This window comes from Glycine max, chromosome 11, assembly GCF_000004515.6.
Source record: "Glycine max cultivar Williams 82 chromosome 11, Glycine_max_v4.0, whole genome shotgun sequence".
Lineage (NCBI taxonomy): Eukaryota > Viridiplantae > Streptophyta > Magnoliopsida > Fabales > Fabaceae > Glycine > Glycine max.
Genome location: NC_038247.2, coordinates 4,452,611 through 4,472,027, shown reverse-complemented (window position 1 = coordinate 4,472,027; position 19,417 = coordinate 4,452,611). Strand labels below are relative to the sequence as shown.

The following is a 19,417-nucleotide window of genomic DNA, read 5'->3' as shown; positions in this document are numbered from 1 at the left end:
GTTTAAGTATCACAAGATGGATCTGGCAACCTGACCTCCCATTTTATATTTTACTTTTAAGTATCACCAGAAGGTGTTTTTACAGGACTAGTTTCTGTTCAAATATACTACAAGTTAACCATGATTATAAGGTACTCGAATCTTAATATTGAACGTAGCATTCGGCCATGTCAAACTCAATTTGCTGGTTGATCAAGTTTTAAACGAATGAAACGTAACCTGGTTTCTTCACAACTTATAGCTATAAATAAATTAAGTATGAAATCAATTGTTAATACACAAACGAGCAATGAAAAATTAATAAAAATACTTTTTTTTTTCTCAAATATACTCGAGTCTATCCGAAATTTGGAGAAAGTAGCTTCTCATTGTCCTTTTTCATTTTTAAGAAAAAGGAAAAGGAATTCTAGTTGTAGTCAAGCCCTCATGACCAGAAAATACACCGATAAATAGGAGGCTGATAGTTGATATATGTTCTAAGGGTGATGCCCAACAGCTTTGCCGCAAAGCAGAACATTGTTGGGAATGTCATATTCATTAGCAAGGCTTTTCTGTGCATCCCACACTCTGAGATAGAACTGTTGCCCAAGATATTGCCTTTCCCATATTGCAGACCTCAAGTTCCACATGCCTTGGTTATCCAAAGACACCAATATAGTAGTCCAGGATTTTGGATACACCTACATTCATTTGAAGCACACCAGCTATGCATGTCAGAAACAAACAAACAAATAGCCACATTCTATTAATTATTATAAGGGTCTCTAAAGAAAACTCAAAATAAGGAATAGGGAACTTTCATGTTAAGTTTACCTGTGTAGTGTGTCTAGTCAGGGCATCCACTAGATTATATGTTTTCCTGCTGGCATCTGTCCACTGGCCGAAACCATGACTGCAATTGTGGCAATGATCAATCATTAAAACTTTCCTAAGCTAATTCTAAATTGTTTTGATAATAGAAACAAAACTTATAATTCAAGGAAGCTGACATACCCAATGACCCAAAAATCATAACCATCAAGATGCCAAGATTGCATGGTGTTTTCGTTGTTCTGGAAAATAACCTCAATAAAATCATGGAGAGAAGTTTGCAACACTGAGGTGCCTATGTATCCTGGACCATTTGAGGGAGAGTTTTGGAGTAAATTCACACTGAAGATTCCGGGAATGTTGAAGTAATCAGCAAGCTTGAGAGGGGTGTCAGGGTTAACATAGGAGACACTGTTAACAGCATAACGGAGCTTTCCATTGATCAAAGGTGCTGAATTGGCCAACTTAATTACTTTTGTAGGAGTAATCTTCCCATAATGGAATGACCCTTGTGGGTTAGGCCTAGCAGCATTTGCTGTCAGATTCCATCTGCAGGAATAATTCATTTTAAACAGATTAGAATTTATCAATAAATTAAAACAACTCAGGAAGTCTTTTTTTTTACTTTGTTTTTTTAGTGACCTTACCTGTAGGTTCTAGCTTGCTTCATGGACCAGTCAAAGTCATATTTATCAACAGGGGGAGCAGGCACGGGTCCCAATGCAGAGGAAAAAGAGTTTGCATAGTGTAGTACAGCAGTTGTAGTGAGAGGTGTCTCTGTAAATCTTGTTGAGGCAACAATATAGTAGTCCTTTGGAGGCTGGTTTAAGGTTACTAACACAGCAACCGATTGGCCAACATGGACATCAAGTGAATCGTAAAGGTTCTGAACAGTGTGTGATCCTTCAACCTCAACTAATTTTAGGGTGTGACCCTGAATTCTGAAGTTAATTGAGGTTGAAAAGCCTACATTTGAGATTCTGAACATATAGGTTTTCCCTGAAAGAAAAGTGCAAATACTGTTGGCAAAAACAATTTTAACAAAGTTGAACGTATGGCTTAAACTTTGTGCATATTTGAACTATATCCTTTAAAAAACACAGGCTTACCCGGGTTACCAGTGAAGGTTGAATGAGCCTGACCATTAATAAGGAGGCCATCAGGAAATGCAAGAGGTTTTCCAGATTCTAAAGTTTGCCTTAGCGTCTGTAAACAAGATGACAAAATGAATGAAGATAACTTGACAGGAAACATTACAATAGTGATTTTAATTTTCACTAAAATCTCAGATTTTTGGACGGAGGCAAACTTGTAAGTATCAAGGAATATTTTGCAATAGTATGTTTATGAGAGAGGGTATAAAAAATCTTATTTACCTTGTGGTTGGTTTTGTACCAATCACCAACGAGTAAAGTAAAATCTCCATCAGGGTTTGGATAAGGGATTGGGATGACAGATCTATGATAAACATTCAGTGCTCCAAACCCTCCAGCTGCTTTATGCAGTTGAGTTGATGGAAAGTATGTATATGTACCAATCTGATCCTTGGCCTGAAACTTGTATGTGTAATTTGAGTTTGGAGGAATGGGACAGTTGGTTCCCAAAACTCCATCTTGCCATGAATTCTTCCTTTGTTTAATACCGTTCCTGTTTTATGACAACAATGTTAAACCATGTTCTCAAAAGAAAATCTCACAACAAGATAACATTAACAAGAACAAAAAAAATCCAATCTGGTTGTTATGCTATTACCCTGTATTTTGAAGCAAGGCGAGAATTTTAAGAGCAAGAAAATAAAAACACAAAGATTAATAGATTACGACAACTATACTGGAAATCTAGTAGACAACAGAGCATCTCTTCTGGCTCCTTTAGGTAAATGTGTCTTCGCTTTTTTATAAATCTTGGGATATACCGTCAACATAGAGAATGTCATCAAAATCAAAATTATGAGAATGTGACTTTTGCCAAGTTAAAACCGCTATTGCGACAAAAAGGTGAACCAATGTAGCAATATTTGTGGAAGTTAAAACAGTAAGTGACAACAAAAATGACACCCTTTTTGTCCAACTCCGTTCATCCAAAATTTTGAAATAATAACAAGACCTACTACCACAATTAAGCAGCTAGAGACCACAGATTCCCTTCAGTTTCAAGCGGACAAATGAAAATCCATAAAAAGAAAACAAAAGTTGATGTATGTACAGAAGGGAATCAATGCAGAACATAAAGCACACAGATTTGAGTCAAGCAAGAGACACATAGAAAATAGAACCATACCAAGTGAGTAAAAATGGCTCGTCCAGCTTGTTGATAAGGTTGAGAATTACATTCTCATTAGTCACCAAGTCAAGTCTAGGCCCAGGAAACTGACCATTGATAAGAATAACCTTAAGAAAAAAGAAGCACCAAAAAGGTCAGAATCATAGTTCCAAAGATATCTTAGATCCAACAAAAACAGATTGGTTACACACCTGCTGGGGACTACCCAATGGAGAAATAGTTCCATAAGTCACCGTCCATGTGTAATACTTATACGCATCTTCTGCTTGCACACTTACTAAAGCAATGACAAGGCATAACAAATGTAACAAGCCAGTTCTTCGCATATTGTCTGCTGAAAATGACGACAGAGAAAAAAAAACACTGTTATTATTTCACAGCTCAAACATCACTCAAGAGAAAATAAAAAGGAATACTTGGAACTATGAACTCAAAATGAAACATTATCGTTCAGTTTCTATAAAAGGAAGCAATTTGTAAACTACCAGATCTGGGTTATGCAAGAAGAGTGACTCACTCCCAAGACTGACTTACACCCACTTGGGTCTGTGCCGCCTTAATATATACAAAAAATAAAATTAAACTAAAGAGTAAAGAGAGTAGAAAGCATGATTGGACTATAGCTAAGGTGAGAGTTATTTTAATAAAAAAAGTAAATTTTGTTTGTTTTATAAGGTGGCATATTGATCATCATATTCGGCGCGGTTAACGCGTTTCCGCGTTAGTTAGTAATAGTTGCTTCCAGCTAAAGAAAGAAAATACCATGCCTCCTAAGAATTTGTGTTTGATATATTTATCCCATTGTTAAATTAAATGAAACTTTCTCTCTTCCTTACTCCCTCTCTCTTTTCTTGTGGTGGTTTTTCACTCGCTAACGTGTGTAGTAGCTGCATTTTCTTCATCGTTCAGTTTGAACTTTGAACCCTGTCCTAAACTCGGTGCCTTCCTATCTACAAACTTGTAACAAATCATTTTTTTTAGTGATAATGTCAGACAAATAATATTATAATGTGAAAAAAAATTGTGTAGGTGTCAGAAGGAATACAACTTAAGGTAATCCACGCGGTTCTATCCTTGGGAACATAGACGAGTGTCCAAAAATTTCTTCCACAAATTTCTATCGAGTTTATACATACCCAAAAAAATGAAAAATAAACCATTCCATTAATTAAATACTTCCTCCATTTTTATATATAAGACTTAATTACATAATTTATTAAGATTATCAAAATAATTAATTTAATTGATAATAATAAATTTATTTTAAATTTATAATTTTTTTTAAAATTATCTTTGTTATCAATATATTTTTTTCTAATAAATTGTCGATATATTTTTTTTCTTTTCTTATTAAAACATATTTCTAGTCTAAAAATAAATAATATAAAAAATATTATAATTAAGTCTTATAAAAAAAAACAATAAGTATCATTTTAAACTTCTTATAAATAGGAACGAAGAAGTATAGACAAGTGATAATATAGATTTCTTGTAGTTAATGTAATTAACTAATCGTCAAAAGGAAAAGAAAAAGCAGCACCGACAAGACCATTAGTTTGAATTTCGTTCGGTGTGGTTTGACGAAAATGAATTTTATTTACAGTATTTAATAAATATACCAAACGTCCAAGTGAAGTTCGTAAAGGGTACAAAGAGCTTTAATGAGATATAAATTTTTTTAGCAACTTGAATTTAAAATGAAAAGAAAATATAAAAAATTAGGTTAAAACCACAAACAAAAACAACCAAAATGAAGAAAAACGAGCAATTATTTAGATATTACATATTTGATTTATTTTAAATCCTCAAGTTTGAACTTTAATTGATTTTTTATAGAAAACAAAATGTATCTTCAGTCGGTCTAGACCAGAAATTGAAGAGATACCATATCATGCTCGTGAGTGCAATTGCACTGTGAACTAACCAAGAGGCTAATAACACTTCAATCAAATTATGAACTATGCTTTTCCTTTTTAACTAAAAATGGACATTTTGGAAATTTATTTTAAAAATATAAAAAAAACATTATTTATCATTTTGAGATACATTTATCATGATTTTACTATTTTTCTTCTTGTCAAGTGTTTTCCATCATTGTAACCAAACTTAAAAAATAATTGTAAAATTTGTCTATCATGTGAGAATATATACTAAGTCAAGCACATTAAATAAGAAATTGTTCTACTCTAGCATGTATGTGACCCTAACTAATGTCAAAAAAAGGGGTGAGAGTTGATATTGTTGCTTTGAGATCGTTTGCAAAAGTGATGACTGTATGTAAATTGGACTGCACCAACAGAAAGTGAGAGAAATATTTTGTACTTTAAATAAGAGAGTGATATATAAGATTTTTTTAGTCAATATGTGATGCGTTTTTTGCTCTAAAAAATTAATAATAAATATTTTTTTATTAATGAATCTAAAGTTTAAGTTTTTATTGTTTTATCCTTAAATTTTGCATATAGGGCGTATATGCAAAGACTAAAAGGCCTAAGTCAGTAAATTGGTAGAGTGAATGGGTAGTTGTGGAGTAAGAATGTATTCAAAGAGGAAAGACAATGATACAAGAGTATGAGGGGTAGCATTAGAAAATCAAAGAGAATTAAAAAAATTAATTTGTCATTAAAGAAATGTGTCATGGGGTAAGGCTTCACAATACGCTGAATGCTTCCTACATACAAACAAGACTCATGTCTATTGTGAGAGGCAGTGAGGTTGTAGGTTGAAGGGATAAGGGGAGAAAGATATGGAAAATTTGAATTTCTTCCGTTAATAATAATTAATATTTACCCATTAAAAAATCCATGACCCAAGAAAATAGTATAGATTCTGGGATGGTGATCAACAAGTCAAAAAGTTTAGGGACGTGATCGTCTCAAAGCCACTATGGATAAGCATGGGATATGTATATAACATAAGTTGATTGCTCCGAATTTCGATGAGTGGAGGACTCAGCTTTTTTGGAGTGACTAAGGAACTCCCTCTCCTATTTATAAGCACAAATTTAAAAAGTTAAACAGTCGCAAGTGCGTCCATTGCTTGACATGTTGTAAGCGCTAATATTTTCTTTTTCATTGAGCCTTTAATTTGTTTTAATCTATTATGTCATTTCCTCTAGTTATAAAGTACAAAAGTAGATTCTAAAAGTGTTATATGTGTGTAACTATAGGTGTAAAAATGAGTATTTTTTCTAAAACGTAAATATTATGAAAGTTATTTAAATTTTACTTGTGCGTGGAGATCTAGGAACTCGGAGGCATTTGGAGATACAGTTTGGACTCTCTGGTTCACTATATCTGAGATTAAGTCCACTTTTGATATCATTCGAAACCTCTCTAAGAGGCAAGTGGGAGAATTCCTTCAAGCATGTTTTGAGGGAGGGTAACCAATGTGCGGTCTGGTTAGCTAAATTTGGGGTCTCTACACCTCACTCTTTGTTTTTGTGGGATACTTTTCTAATTTCTGTTTCTGCATCTTTATTAGTGGATGCAGTGGGTATTTTCTTTGCTTAGGAGTTAGTCTTTTCTAGCTTTCTGAATCATAAATAAAAAATTAAAAATATAGTTTGTGTCGTCCCTATCATTCATAGTGTTCAAGTTAGTAGTTAGTGATGAAATGTTGTTTCTATGACCATATGAACTTATTATTATTAATAAATACAGTTGTGTATTATTAAAATTTAAATTTATGCATTATGATATATTTAACTACATTTTTTATATATGCTGTAAATATGAAGAACTTATAAAAGAGTATTTTATTTAATTTTAATAAATATTATAGAATTATAATAGTACTATTTTGACGGCATTCAACCAAAATTTAATCATTAAACTTTAAAGCAGTGCCTAGATGAGTCGAATGGCCAGTACACTTTAAAAACACTGGGTTGCATGTTCTGAGCTCTATCGCTACGCTGCCTTCAAATAACAGTATGACGGAAAATTTAGAAAAAGTATGGAACATAGGTGGGTCAGGGACAGCTATGGATGGCACTCATACGATGAGACATAAGACATTGGAGAAAATTATTTTTGCACCATTTTTTTTTTTTACTATTTGCATACTTTTTTACACTATTTAAAACAAATTAATTTTAGAAGAACATTTAATATGTTTTAAAAAAATTAAAGGGAAATATTTTTGCACATTTTTTTACTATTCTTTTTTTCTGAGTTATTATTTTTTTTTTTACTATTCTCAACATTCTTTTATATTACTTTGATATTTTAAATATTAGAAGGGTATTTAACTTTTTTATGAAAATTTAATTCTGAAATGTAATAACTATTTTTTAATTTTTTTTAAAGATGATTTATAAATATTTTTTAAAAATAAGATAGAGTATTTAAGATATTTCTAAATTAAATTTTAAAAATATAAAAAAGTGATATGACTAGAAAAGATAATACAGGAGGTAATATTCAATATTGAAGTGTAAGTCACATCAACGAACAGGGCGAAAAGCCCATGTGCTGTATTTTTCAACTAAGCAATCATCAAATATTTTTTAATAATGTTACATATTATTCATATATATCAATATTTATTTTATTTTATTATTATCCCATCATATTATTTATTATATTCATATCTTCTTTCTTTGGGTCCATAGAGTATTTTCTTATATTTCTAGAGAGAGGTGAAAATATATTAAAAATGCTTATAGTGTATTTTGACTAGGAATAAAATAAAAAATATATATTATTTAAATGAATAAAAATTAAAAAAGTGGAAAATTTTTCTCTATTTATTTAAATGAGTAAAAAATATTTTGTTCTAATTAAAAATATTTTTAACAAAATTATTTTTTATATTATAATTTTTCAAATTTTTTACTTTAAAAAAAGAGAGATCACTCTGCCTATCCCATTTTATGTCAATTTGGAGGGAGAGAAAGGTTTTTCCACGGAGGTCTTAAAGATGGAAAATCCCCTTCTTTCATATTGTTCTTGTCAAACAAATTATGGAATCTGATATTGTTATCTTATCTTTAATTCCTTGTTTCAATTTCCTTTTTTTTATTTCTAAAGAAAAAAACATATATAGAGTTAGAGATGAGAAACCATTAAACTTATTTGAACCTGAATTAAAATTATAAATAATTTATTTTTTGAATTTAATGTTTTCGCCTAATTAACAGTCCACCAATTACCTACTGAGGCAGAGTAGTATAATATTTGGGATAAAATTTAAATACAGTTCTATAACAATTTACAGTAAATGTTAGTCCAGATTATCAAAGTGAAATTGTAATGTTGACTAGTATAACACCCAAAAATAAATCTTTATAGAAATGCGCATCAGTCTAAGTTTTGTCCTTCGATAAAAATAATTGTCCTAATATTTGACATAATGTTTTTTAAGTAATTTTTTTTATAAAAATTAATAAATTTATTATATATGTAATTGGATGCTAATGTTAGTACTTTGTACTCATTATTTATTAAAATGAAAATTAAACACTAAAGCTTACTAGATTTTCACTGTATAAAGTATAAACAAACATTAAATACATGTTTAAATATTATGAAACTTTTTCTTCCCTGATATTTTAAAGGTAAAATATATTTCGACACATCTAAAATTTTAAAAATATTAATTTTATCTTCATAATTTTTTTTATTAATTTGATCATGTAAAAATATAACTTTATTAGATACTTTTATGATGTAACTAACAAACTTAATTTGTTTCATTTTCTCTCTTAATCTCATCAGAAAATATGAAAAAATCACTTAAAAAATAAAATATGTAATTTTAGGAATATTTTCCCGTAAAAAGTTATTTAGTTCATTTGAGAATTTTAACCATCACAAATTATTTTATTCATTTGTAATCAAATTATAAAGTTAATCAATTCAAATTATCGTCTAATAAAATTATACTAAAAGTCAATAAAAATATATTTTACTTTTTAAAAACAAATTTATAAAAAAATTATAAAAATAAAATTAATACTTTTCAATTTTAGTATACTCCAAACCTATTTTACTTTTTTTAGATGAATTACAGTACATTGGATACTCAATTTCAACTATCTCGTACAATTTTTGTGCTTTCATTTTTTTGCAGTATAGTAGTACACATGTAAAATAATAAATATCATGTTTAATTCTCATGAAATGCCCTGGGTGACATTTAAAATCGTAATATTGCTCGCTCTGAATAATGGATCTTAACAGAAATATATATATATATATATATATATATATATATATATATATATATATATATATATATATATATATATATATATATGCAGATAAATATATGGCATATATACAACTGTTTACTGGAACAATGATCAAATTCTGCAAAGGATGCTATTGGGATGAAAGAACATACCATGTGACAATATTTCAAGTACTACTAGTTCGGCATGGCATTTAGTTCAACGTGTGGGGACATATATATGGCTGTAGATATGGTGCATAGCTTCAGATTGGTCAACTGTTAGAAACTTGTATATTCACACTTTGCCCATGTAATTGTAATTGTATGAATAATTGAATATGTGTAAATAACAAGGTTATAGCTACATCATTCCAACTGAACCAATAATAGTTTTTTCTTCTTCTTTTTTTTCCGCTGAATATCTGCTCACAAAGTTATACATTACTGATTACACCTTATGCATTATTATTGCTCAATTGTTGTTTTTTTTATTATTCTTGCTACACTAATCCTTTACCTACTTGCTATTTGTGCTTATCTCTACCAGTTTAATTAAAACGGCAACGTTACCCAAAAGAATGTTAAAGTAGATGGAAGTGCCACGAATGCTACAAGGTTTCCACGTCTCCTCAGAATCCTACACGTGTAAGTCAGACACAGAGTCACCCTGTTGGCTATCACCGAAACACCACTATATATTTGAAAATGTAAGTGGCTTTGCTTCCAAACACTTGAACATCATCTACATTTCATCACAATCTTCCTCAATCATGTCTTCAGAAACAAAAGCAGAAACACAAACTTTGACCACCCCCTCTTACTCCTCAGGTATAATTTATTTGATCATGCTCTATAATTATAAGCTTTACGTTGTGATGGTATCTAGAGATGGAAATTTAAAGCCCTTTTAACTTTGCACTTTGATTTTTGTGGTGTAGATGTTGACAATGGTATAGTGAAGGATGTAGTCCTATGGAGAAGAAAGAAAATAAATATAAGCGTTCTTGTTGCGGCAACAGCGGCATGGGTGTTGATGGAAGTGTTTGAATTCAACTTCCTCACTCTCATATCATGGGTGGCCATACTCGGTCTTGCTTCAATATTCCTCTATGCCAATATGCTTAGACTTTTGGGCAAGTGAGCACCCTTCTCTACATGCTCTTCTTCTAATGCAGAATTTTGTCTCATGGAAGATTCGTCATCATTACTTACACATAGTAACTAGCTTCTTTTGTTTTTTGTGTTTTCCCTTGTGATGATAAATTGATACATGGTCTATATATAGCACTACTCTTTACTTGTGACGCGTGATTGAATATTATTAATTTTTTCTTATAAACTACAAAAGTAATAATTAATTCTTTCTTATAAATTAAAAATCTTGTTTATACGCAGGTGGTTTAGAGCTATGTAATAATTGTTTCCTTGTGATTTTTATGAAATTTAGGGAACCACCGAACTTGTTGGGGTTGGAAGTGAGTGAAAAAACAACAACGAGAATAGCACACACAGTTCGAGCATGGATTGAAGAAGGAATAAGGTGGTTGTTCCTTGTGGGCGCAGAGAAAGAGTGGCCCGTGTTTGTGGGGGCTGTGGCTGGATTGTTATCACTATCTTATTTAGGAAGTTGCATGGACCTCCTAACACTAGTTTATATGGGTACGTACGTGGTTAAGTTATTTTACGAATCGTTTCTTTCTCGATCTCACTATTTGTTTAATTTTAATTTTGATGTGTAGGTACGTTAGTGGGAATGGCAGTTCCATTAACTTATGTGAAGAACGAGGACAAGATTAAGAGGTTTGTGGAGTGGTTGAGGGAGAAACACAAGAGATATTATCAGATTATTGACGAGAAGACCATTCAGAAGATTAAAAGCAGAATCGTAAAGGAGAAGAAAACAGAGTAATTAGCTTTTTAAGAGAAATGTGCACGGTTATGCTGTATTATTTAATGAATATTAAGAGTCTATTATTTGTTTCGTTATATTTCGGTAATGTTATGAATAGATTAGTATAACGTAAGAATTGTAACTTCGCCCTGAAAAGTTAAACTCTTAAGTTAATATTATTATTACGAGTGTTCATCAGCAAATGTGGACTATTACGAGTGTTAATCATCAGCAAATGTGGATCCGAGGCTCAATTGTAGTGGGTCTGACTCCAGATCAGAAGATTGCGTGTTAGATTCGCGGTCGGGTTCAATTCCCAAATTTTTGTCTTTTTTTTCGGTAGAGATAATCTAATCTCTAATTAGTTAGATAATAAATTGATATATCCAGATTCTTAGACTCACAGTTTTAGCATTCCAAATTCCAAATGGGTGTGTTATGGTGTTGCGAATCTCAAAATATCATTAAAAGACTAAGCATTTGTATGAGTTATATACCGGAATATAAAAATGATTAAGTTTTACGTTTATTCCTTCACTCTAAACTCTTTCACTTACTTGTTACTACATCCTGTTCTAGTAATTTATTGTTAAAAGTAGTTTCTATTTTTGTAAAAACAAAGAGAAATTTATTTATAGTAGCTTAGTTCTGTTTGGCTCCATTAAAATACGTCACTAAATTTATCATAAGATACTGTTATAAAAAATCATCATAAAAACAAACAAAAAAATCTAATGTGATAAAAGTGTGCGCCATACAATAATTTGTTGTCATTGTTAAGAGTTCTCGGTTATTCAAATTATACCTAGCAATTTAATCATTTAAGAGGTAAAGTCCCAGTCTCTTAGTCTTTTTTTTTTTAATTATAAAAAAGGTGAATTTAAATTACTTCACTTGGATTTCATGTAAGATTTTATTTATCGGAAACTGAAGCAGCTTGTTAAAAAATAGGTGAACCAAAAACACTATGTTGGCCCATGGATTAGGGTGATCAATTAAAAAAATCACTTTACTACCATAATGCATATATAGATTATAGATATATCATATATTTTATCCTTAATTATTTCATGATTATTTCTACAATTACAAATGACGCAACATTAGTTTAAATTTAAATGTTTAATTATTATAATATTTTGTTAGAGAAAAAATAAAATAATATTTCTATTTTTTTTAATTCCAGTGAGTCAACCTGATTAACTTGCAAATTAAACTAACTCACCTTTTAAACAACCCAAAATGAGCCAATTCAAGTGAGCCTCCAATTTTGACTACTAATGTTTCCTATTACTAGGAGTCCAAATATGCAAGGAAACAATTATTTTCACTACTTAAATTATTGGCACTTCTAGTCACACAGTAATTTGACAAATCTGTTTTTTTTTTTTTTTTCTACACCCCCAACCCTTTGCTCTCTCATTTTCCTATTCTTCTTTCACAACACACCAACCCTTCTCCACCTCTTCTCTTCTCTCTTGTTTCTATCAAATCACCCAACTTGGTATTTTTTTTTTACACAACAAAATCATAATTTCATATTTTTGTTTAATTTTTGTTTTGTAAAGTGCATAAAAAAAATATAACAATGAAAATATGTTTGTTATACATTGATAGTTACACAATAAAAATAAAAATATATTCCCGTTGTGAATATGAGAATGGCAAAAAAATTTCAAAAGCACACTTCCATTGTGTAACTATTAATGTACAATGGAAAAATATTCCCCTTTTGAAAATGGGGGTGTAAACAAATTAAAATGGAATCATAATTTTGATAGTTATTTTTTTTTTCTACCCCCATTTGCATAACCATGAAAAGGCAATTTTGGAATTACAAGTGTACAACAAAATTATAATGAATTATGGCAGGGGACAATTTTGGAATAGCATGAAAAGACAGCCACGTGGGTGGGTAGTGCCAATAGCAATATCCATCCTAGAATGTTGTAATTCTAACGTCTTGGGTTTGATTCACAGGACAAGGACAAGTCTGGGGATAGGAGTGAACACATTGACTATACTTGAGCCATGCATGGCCTACACAAAAGCGTACGTGTAGGTAGCGAGTCTGCATATTGGTCGGGAAACTAGAGAGAGGAATTGTTCAGCAAAGACATTTTTTGTGTAGACAGAATATATTAGTGTATGCATTAGCAGTGAAGAGAATAAAGTAAGATAACAGAAAGACCAAGTACCCATTAATCGTCAAAGGAAAAAACGCGGGTTCGGTGCGTGTTGTGAGTTGCACATACTACATATTTGATATTCCTCCCATTTGATTACAAATTCGTTTGTTCTCCGAGACAAGTCAATCTTGTGGTCATTCGCAAGGTTTGCGAGTTCAAAGCCACCCACGAAAGAAGCAGAGAAACCTTCAAGTCTCTGAGTCCAGAAGTAGAAAAGATTAAACAGTTGAGCTGGTAAAGAGCTTGTAGACAAGTACTCCAAAATTACTTGGTGGAGATTTTTCTGCTTCCCTTGTTACCAGTGCAAGGTTGAGGCCAATGCGGTTGATCTGACGAGACACACGACTACGATTGAGCCTGTTCACATTAGGCGCAACATCATGGAGATCCAGTCCGACATCAGAATCATGAAGGAGAAGGAGAATGCATGCGGAGCAATCGAAGAACCAGAGTGCATTGGAATGGATCAACATTTGAAGCAGTTGAAAATTGACCTGCTCAAGGATGGTGTGTCGGTCCTTGTCTTGACAGGTTTGGGTGAATCCGGCAAAACCACACTCGCTAAGAAGATCTGTTGGAACCCTCAAATTAAACGTAAACTTTCTTTTATTTTTTAGTATAAACTCGAGTTTAGAGCGATTCATTCATTCTCGTTGGTTTAGAAATAGAAAGCTACTGTATTATATATATATATATATATATATATATATATATATATATATATATATATATATATATTTACTTGTAGGCAAGTTCGGGGCAAACATCTTCTTTGTCACCGTCTCTGAAACGCCCAACTTGAAGAGCATTGTAGGGACAGTGTTTGAAGGCTGTGGACCTCCGGTGCCGGAGTTTCAAAGCGATGACGATGCAACAAGCCGATTGAGAGCTCTGCTGCGGAGTGTGGGGGAAAATGATTAAAAAACCAATGTTGTTGGTCTTGGATGATGTTTGGCCTGGCTCAGAAGCCCTTGTTGAGAAGGTTAAAATAGACATACCTGATTATAAGATCTTGGTAACTTCAAGGATTGAATATCCAAGATTTGGCACCAAGATCTTGTTGGGTCAACTTGATCACAATCAAGCAGTAGCCCTTTTCACTCATTATGCTAAACTAAATGAAAACAGCTTATACAGGCCTGAAGAAGATCTTTTACACGTGGTGCTTCTTCAAAAATCATTCACACTAGTGAGACAGAAATTTATGTTTGTTTGTCAGGGCTTATTCACTGATTTTACTATGTTGCTCTGAAACTAATATTAATTGCAGATTGTGAGACTTTTTGTATGGGTTCACCATTGGCGCTTAAGGTCACTGCTGATCACTCTGGGCAGCCTTTTGAGATGTGGGAAAAAAAAAAAAAGAAGGATCGTTTACAGAGTCAATCCATTCTGGATTTTTGTCATATTGGTTTGCTTCGTCATCTTCAAGAAAGTTAAGATACGTTGGAGGATGAACTCCCCACCAACGGAAAGGTGTGCTTCATGGATCTAGGGCTTTTCCCTCAAGACCAAAGGATCCATGTTCCTGCACTCATTGATATGTGGCCAGAACTGCATAACCTTAATAGTGATGGTAGCAACGCAATGGCCATCGTCCGTGATTTAACCACCAGGAATTTGATTAATTTCCTAGTTACAAGGAATGGAATATTTTCTTACTATAATATAATATGACTTCAAACATATGAATCAATCAAACTAAGAACTAGACACTTTTCTTTAAAAAAAAAAAAAACTAAAAACTAAAAACTTTAGTGAATGTGAAATAAATGAGGCATCTCGACTCATTTAATAAAGTGAGATAAATTTAATATTTAATCTTTGTTTGTTCAATTGATTTATAATTTAATTATCAATCTCTTTTTTAATTTTTTTTAACTTTATTTAGTAGGTACCTTTAGGCTAGAAAATAAGGTAAATAGAATTAAAAGGGCTTTTTGTTGCACTCTCATTAAACAAAAGTTTATGACCACCACTCAAAAAAAAATTGTGACCAAATAATAATAATAATAATATTTTTTTCAATATTTATTTATTAATCATCTTAATACTTTCTAAAAAATGTTCAATGAAAAAATAAATATATTTAATATCTTAAAAACATTTAATGCTTTAATTTTATACGAAGGAATAGCCAATAAAAAGCTTAGAAAAATATTAAAATAACTTTAACAAATATTTCAATTTGAACGTTATTATTATTTTAATTAAAACATCCTAAACTTTTGATTAGTTATGCTACTAGATAGGTACCATCATCATGCAAAAATTACTTCGGGATAAGCATGAAAATATTATAGGAGGATTTAGAATAATTTAAAAAATAATTCAAATTAAGCAAACTTCACTCCAAAAAACATGTATAAACATAGAAATAATACTGCCAAAAACTAATTATATCAGTGGCCTTATTGGTGAATTCACTAAATTGATCTTCTATGAAGGGGGTGTAAAACAAATGGTCTGAAAAAATTGAGTTGGATCAAATACCATATATATGTGTGGGCGAACGCTGAGATAAAATTAGTGGTCTAAGATTTAAATTAAATAAGTAAAGAATGTATGCATGGATATATATGAAACAAAAAAGTAAAATTGTTCATCTTGTTGACATTTTGGTTCTTCCCTGATTGTCTAGGAAAGTTGCAAAGGATGAAGACATGTACTACAATAACCACTTCGTTATTCTACATGATCTCCTTAGAGAGCTAGCAATCCGTCAAAGCAAAGAGAAACCATTTGAACAGAGAGAAAGACTGATTATTGACTCGAAGGGAGATGATCGTCCTAATAAATGGTAGGTAGGAGAAAATCTGCAAGGAATCATCGACCGAATATTCTCATTTTTCCCCAGAATGATAACACATAAACACTTAAAGGTTGGGTATTTCAGCTGGTATGTTTCTCTCTCTCCAAATTATGCATACGGATGCACATACGTACACAAACGAGAGAGGCTACTCCCATTTTCAAAAAAATTGTCTTCTAGGGCATGGCTGAAGTCGGGTTACGTAATGTTTAATAAAATAAACAAAAGATTATGAATTGGGTTTATGTTATCTTTCAGTTTATTTCTTTTATTTAAAAAAAAAATCATCAAATTGAATTTTTTTATTAGAAATGAAAATTTGCTCTTTTAAAGGAATATAAGTTCATTTGACTGCATTATCCTACCCTTGGAGTTTTTACGCAATGATTAAAAATAATTAACTATTCCCTATTTTAAAGGAATATAAGTTCATTTGACTGCATTATCCTTTTGCTCTGTTAATGATTTAAGGTGCTCTCATTCTACTTAATTGAGATTGAGATACAAGAGTAAAAGGTGGAAATTGGAAAAAAGTAATTAACGCCTTCTTAGTTGTATATAGTGACATATTTAGAATATAAAAAAAAAACTTTTTAAAGTCTCAATTATTTTGAAAAGGAGGGACAAATAAGAAATACACTTTGTTGTGTCACACTTCATCTTCCATTGTTGATGTCAAATATGATGCTTTTGCAGATGAAACGTTTAATTCAGATTGGATTGACATGAAACCTTTCAACACTGAGGTTCTGATTTTAAACCTTCAATGCCAATACACATTACCGCGGTTCACAAAGAAGATGAAAAAACTTAAAGTTCTGATAGTCACAAATTATGGTTTTGATCGTTCTGAGATAAAGAAGTTTGAGTTGCTTGGTTCTTTATCTAACTTGAAAAGAATCAGATTGGAAAAGGTTTCAGTCCCTTCCCTGTGCATATTGAAGAATTTGCAAAAATTGTCCCTTCGTATGTGTAATACAAGGCAAGCTTTTGAAAACTGTTCTATCCAAATATCAAATGCAATGCCAAATCTTGTGGAAATGAGCATTGACTATTGCAAGGATCTGATAACATTACCTGATGCACTGTGTAAGATTACCCCATTGAAGAAGCTTAGTATCACTAACTGCCACAACCTTTCTGTACTCCCACAAGATATTGGAAAACTTGAGAATCTGGAAGTTCTAAGGCTATGTTCCTGCTCTGATTTGGTAGAGATGCCAAATTCTGTTAAAGGGCTCAACAAGCTAAGCTGTCTTGACATCTCAGACTGTGTAAGTCTTACCAAATTACCAGATGATATTGGTGAGTTGAAGAAACTTAAGAAGCTGGTCATGAAGGGTTCAAAATTGAATTGCCATACTTCGTCGATAATTTTGTACAATTAAAACATAAAATAAATGTGATCTGTGACGAAGAAACGGCAACCTTATGGGAAAATTTTCGTGCCTTTCCCAATTTGAAGATAGAGATATTTAGAGGGGAGATTGACTTGAAATGGCTTCATGGAGTTCATTCCTGATACTTTGTTTCCTGAAACTGATTGTGACTCAGAAATATGTTGGGATTGGAGAACAATGTTCATGTAGTGAAGAGAACACGACTTTGTGTTATTTTATAATTAACTTTGGCATATATCTGCAGAACCTTACCAAAGTCTTTATTTTATAAAAAAATAAAAATGACATAATCTGATGGTCATGATTGCATGATACACCAGGTAAAGTCCTCAATGAGGTTATTAAGGGCAGAGTTTACATTTTGTTACCTGCAAGTTTTCAGATCTATTATTGCATTTCAACATCACTGGGAGAATATTAAATAAAAAAGATTAAATTGAAATTTTGGTTTTTTAATTTGTAATTTGTAATTTTTGTTCATTTATTTTTATTTTTATTTTTTATTTTATTTCTCATATTTAAAAAAACATAATTTTCTTTCAATCGTTAATTTTATATACATTTTTTTTAATTAATTAAATTATTTTTTGATGATACTTCAAATAAATATGTTAGGTCTAGGATTTGATTTGATCAAAATGAAAAAATATAACTTTTTTAAAATTTGAAAATTATGAATAAAATTAATTGAAAACTTAAAAATTATCTTACTAAATTAAAAGAATTTAGTAAGACTTAAATAGTTGAAAAGTATAAAATAACAGAAAAATAATAAAATCATTATTCATTTAAAAAGGTGACAAGGAAAATAAATAAATATAATAAAGATAAAAGTGTAAGAAAAAGTTAGAAGGTAGGTTTAAAAAAATGTTATTTCAAATAACATTTAAAAATAACGTTAGAAATTATTAAAAAAAATTACTTACAAAATAGTCAAGTGAATTTTTCAATTAGAAAAAAGATTAGAAACTAGTTGAAATATTTTGTCAAACATAACTATAATAGCAAAAGAAGATAAACGATAATATAAAATTATTTTATTTTATTATCACTGTATATGATAAGTTTGTTAACTTTTATAATAATAATTATTTTTAATTTATAATAGTCGTCTTAAAAATTATTTCAATTGTGATTAGATTGAAATATAAAATTTCATAATTTTTTCTCATAAATTTAATCACCATAAACTCATCATCGTTGTTAAAGTTATCGGTTTTTCAAGTTATAATTAAGGTAAATTTAAATTTTTGATAGAAATATTTTAAGACCAATTTTAGTGGATCACACTATAATTGATCATCCATCCTAATTTAGAAATTTAGATAGTCTTTGAGTTTCATATTTCTACTATCTACTTTAGTTTAAATATTTTATATATTTTTATCTTAATTTATTTTCACACTTATTTCATTGATTTAAATCAAAACTGATCGTTGAAATTACAAACTTTTATCCAAAGTAGTAATTTAGTGACTTAAGGGGGGCAAACAATAAAGTCTTGGTCTGGTTATTTTTTATTGGTTAAATTACTCATTTGGTTATAATTTCATGATTCTTACCTTTTTAGCTATTATAGTTTGAAAGTGATTTTTTTAGTCCTATAGGTTTACCTTTTAATTATCTTTTAGTTCCTATAATTTAAAAGTGTTCTTTTTAGTTCTTATAGTTCTTATAGTTTGTATTTTAATTCTCTTTTAGTCCATATAGTTTGAAAGTAATATTTTTAGTCCCTATAATTTGTATTTTAAATACCTTATAGTTCTTACTACAAAAAATATATAAAAATAATTAGTTACAAATTAGTTATAAATTATCAATTATTTTTTATTACAAATTATCTTGCTATAAATTA

General features: G+C 30.6%; 2 protein-coding genes and 1 pseudogene across 5 annotated transcripts; 2 read left to right on the top strand and 1 right to left on the bottom strand.

The window, feature by feature from the left end:
- Positions 1-223: 223 nt before the first annotated feature.
- Positions 224-3,806, bottom strand: LOC100796699 (L-ascorbate oxidase homolog). Of its 4 annotated transcripts, none has more exons than XM_003537320.5 (9): positions 3,579-3,806; positions 3,285-3,424; positions 3,091-3,200; positions 2,187-2,457; positions 1,920-2,016; positions 1,458-1,809; positions 994-1,359; positions 814-892; positions 224-680 (listed from the first exon to the last, which is right to left on the bottom strand). In XM_003537320.5, the coding sequence occupies exons 2-9, from the start codon at positions 3,417-3,419 to the stop codon at positions 477-479; spliced, it is 1,614 nt and encodes a 537-aa protein (XP_003537368.1). In that variant the 5' UTR covers positions 3,420-3,424; positions 3,579-3,806; the 3' UTR covers positions 224-476. The 4 variants fall into 4 exon arrangements, with proteins under 4 accessions (XP_003537368.1, XP_006590664.1, XP_040862544.1 ...); XM_006590601.4 differs by having other exon boundaries at positions 3,285-3,427; positions 3,579-3,803; XM_041006610.1 differs by having other exon boundaries at positions 3,611-3,629.
- A 6,186-nt stretch (positions 3,807-9,992) lies between these two features.
- LOC547494 (24 kDa seed maturation protein) lies at positions 9,993-11,364 on the top strand. The gene is made up of 4 exons (NM_001250373.2): positions 9,993-10,098; positions 10,209-10,407; positions 10,718-10,929; positions 11,010-11,364. The coding sequence occupies exons 1-4, from the start codon at positions 10,041-10,043 to the stop codon at positions 11,177-11,179; spliced, it is 639 nt and encodes a 212-aa protein (NP_001237302.1). The 5' UTR covers positions 9,993-10,040; the 3' UTR covers positions 11,180-11,364.
- A 1,688-nt stretch (positions 11,365-13,052) lies between these two features.
- Positions 13,053-17,684, top strand: LOC100818393 (probable disease resistance protein At5g66900; annotated as a pseudogene).
- The last annotated feature ends 1,733 nt before the right edge of the window (positions 17,685-19,417 follow it).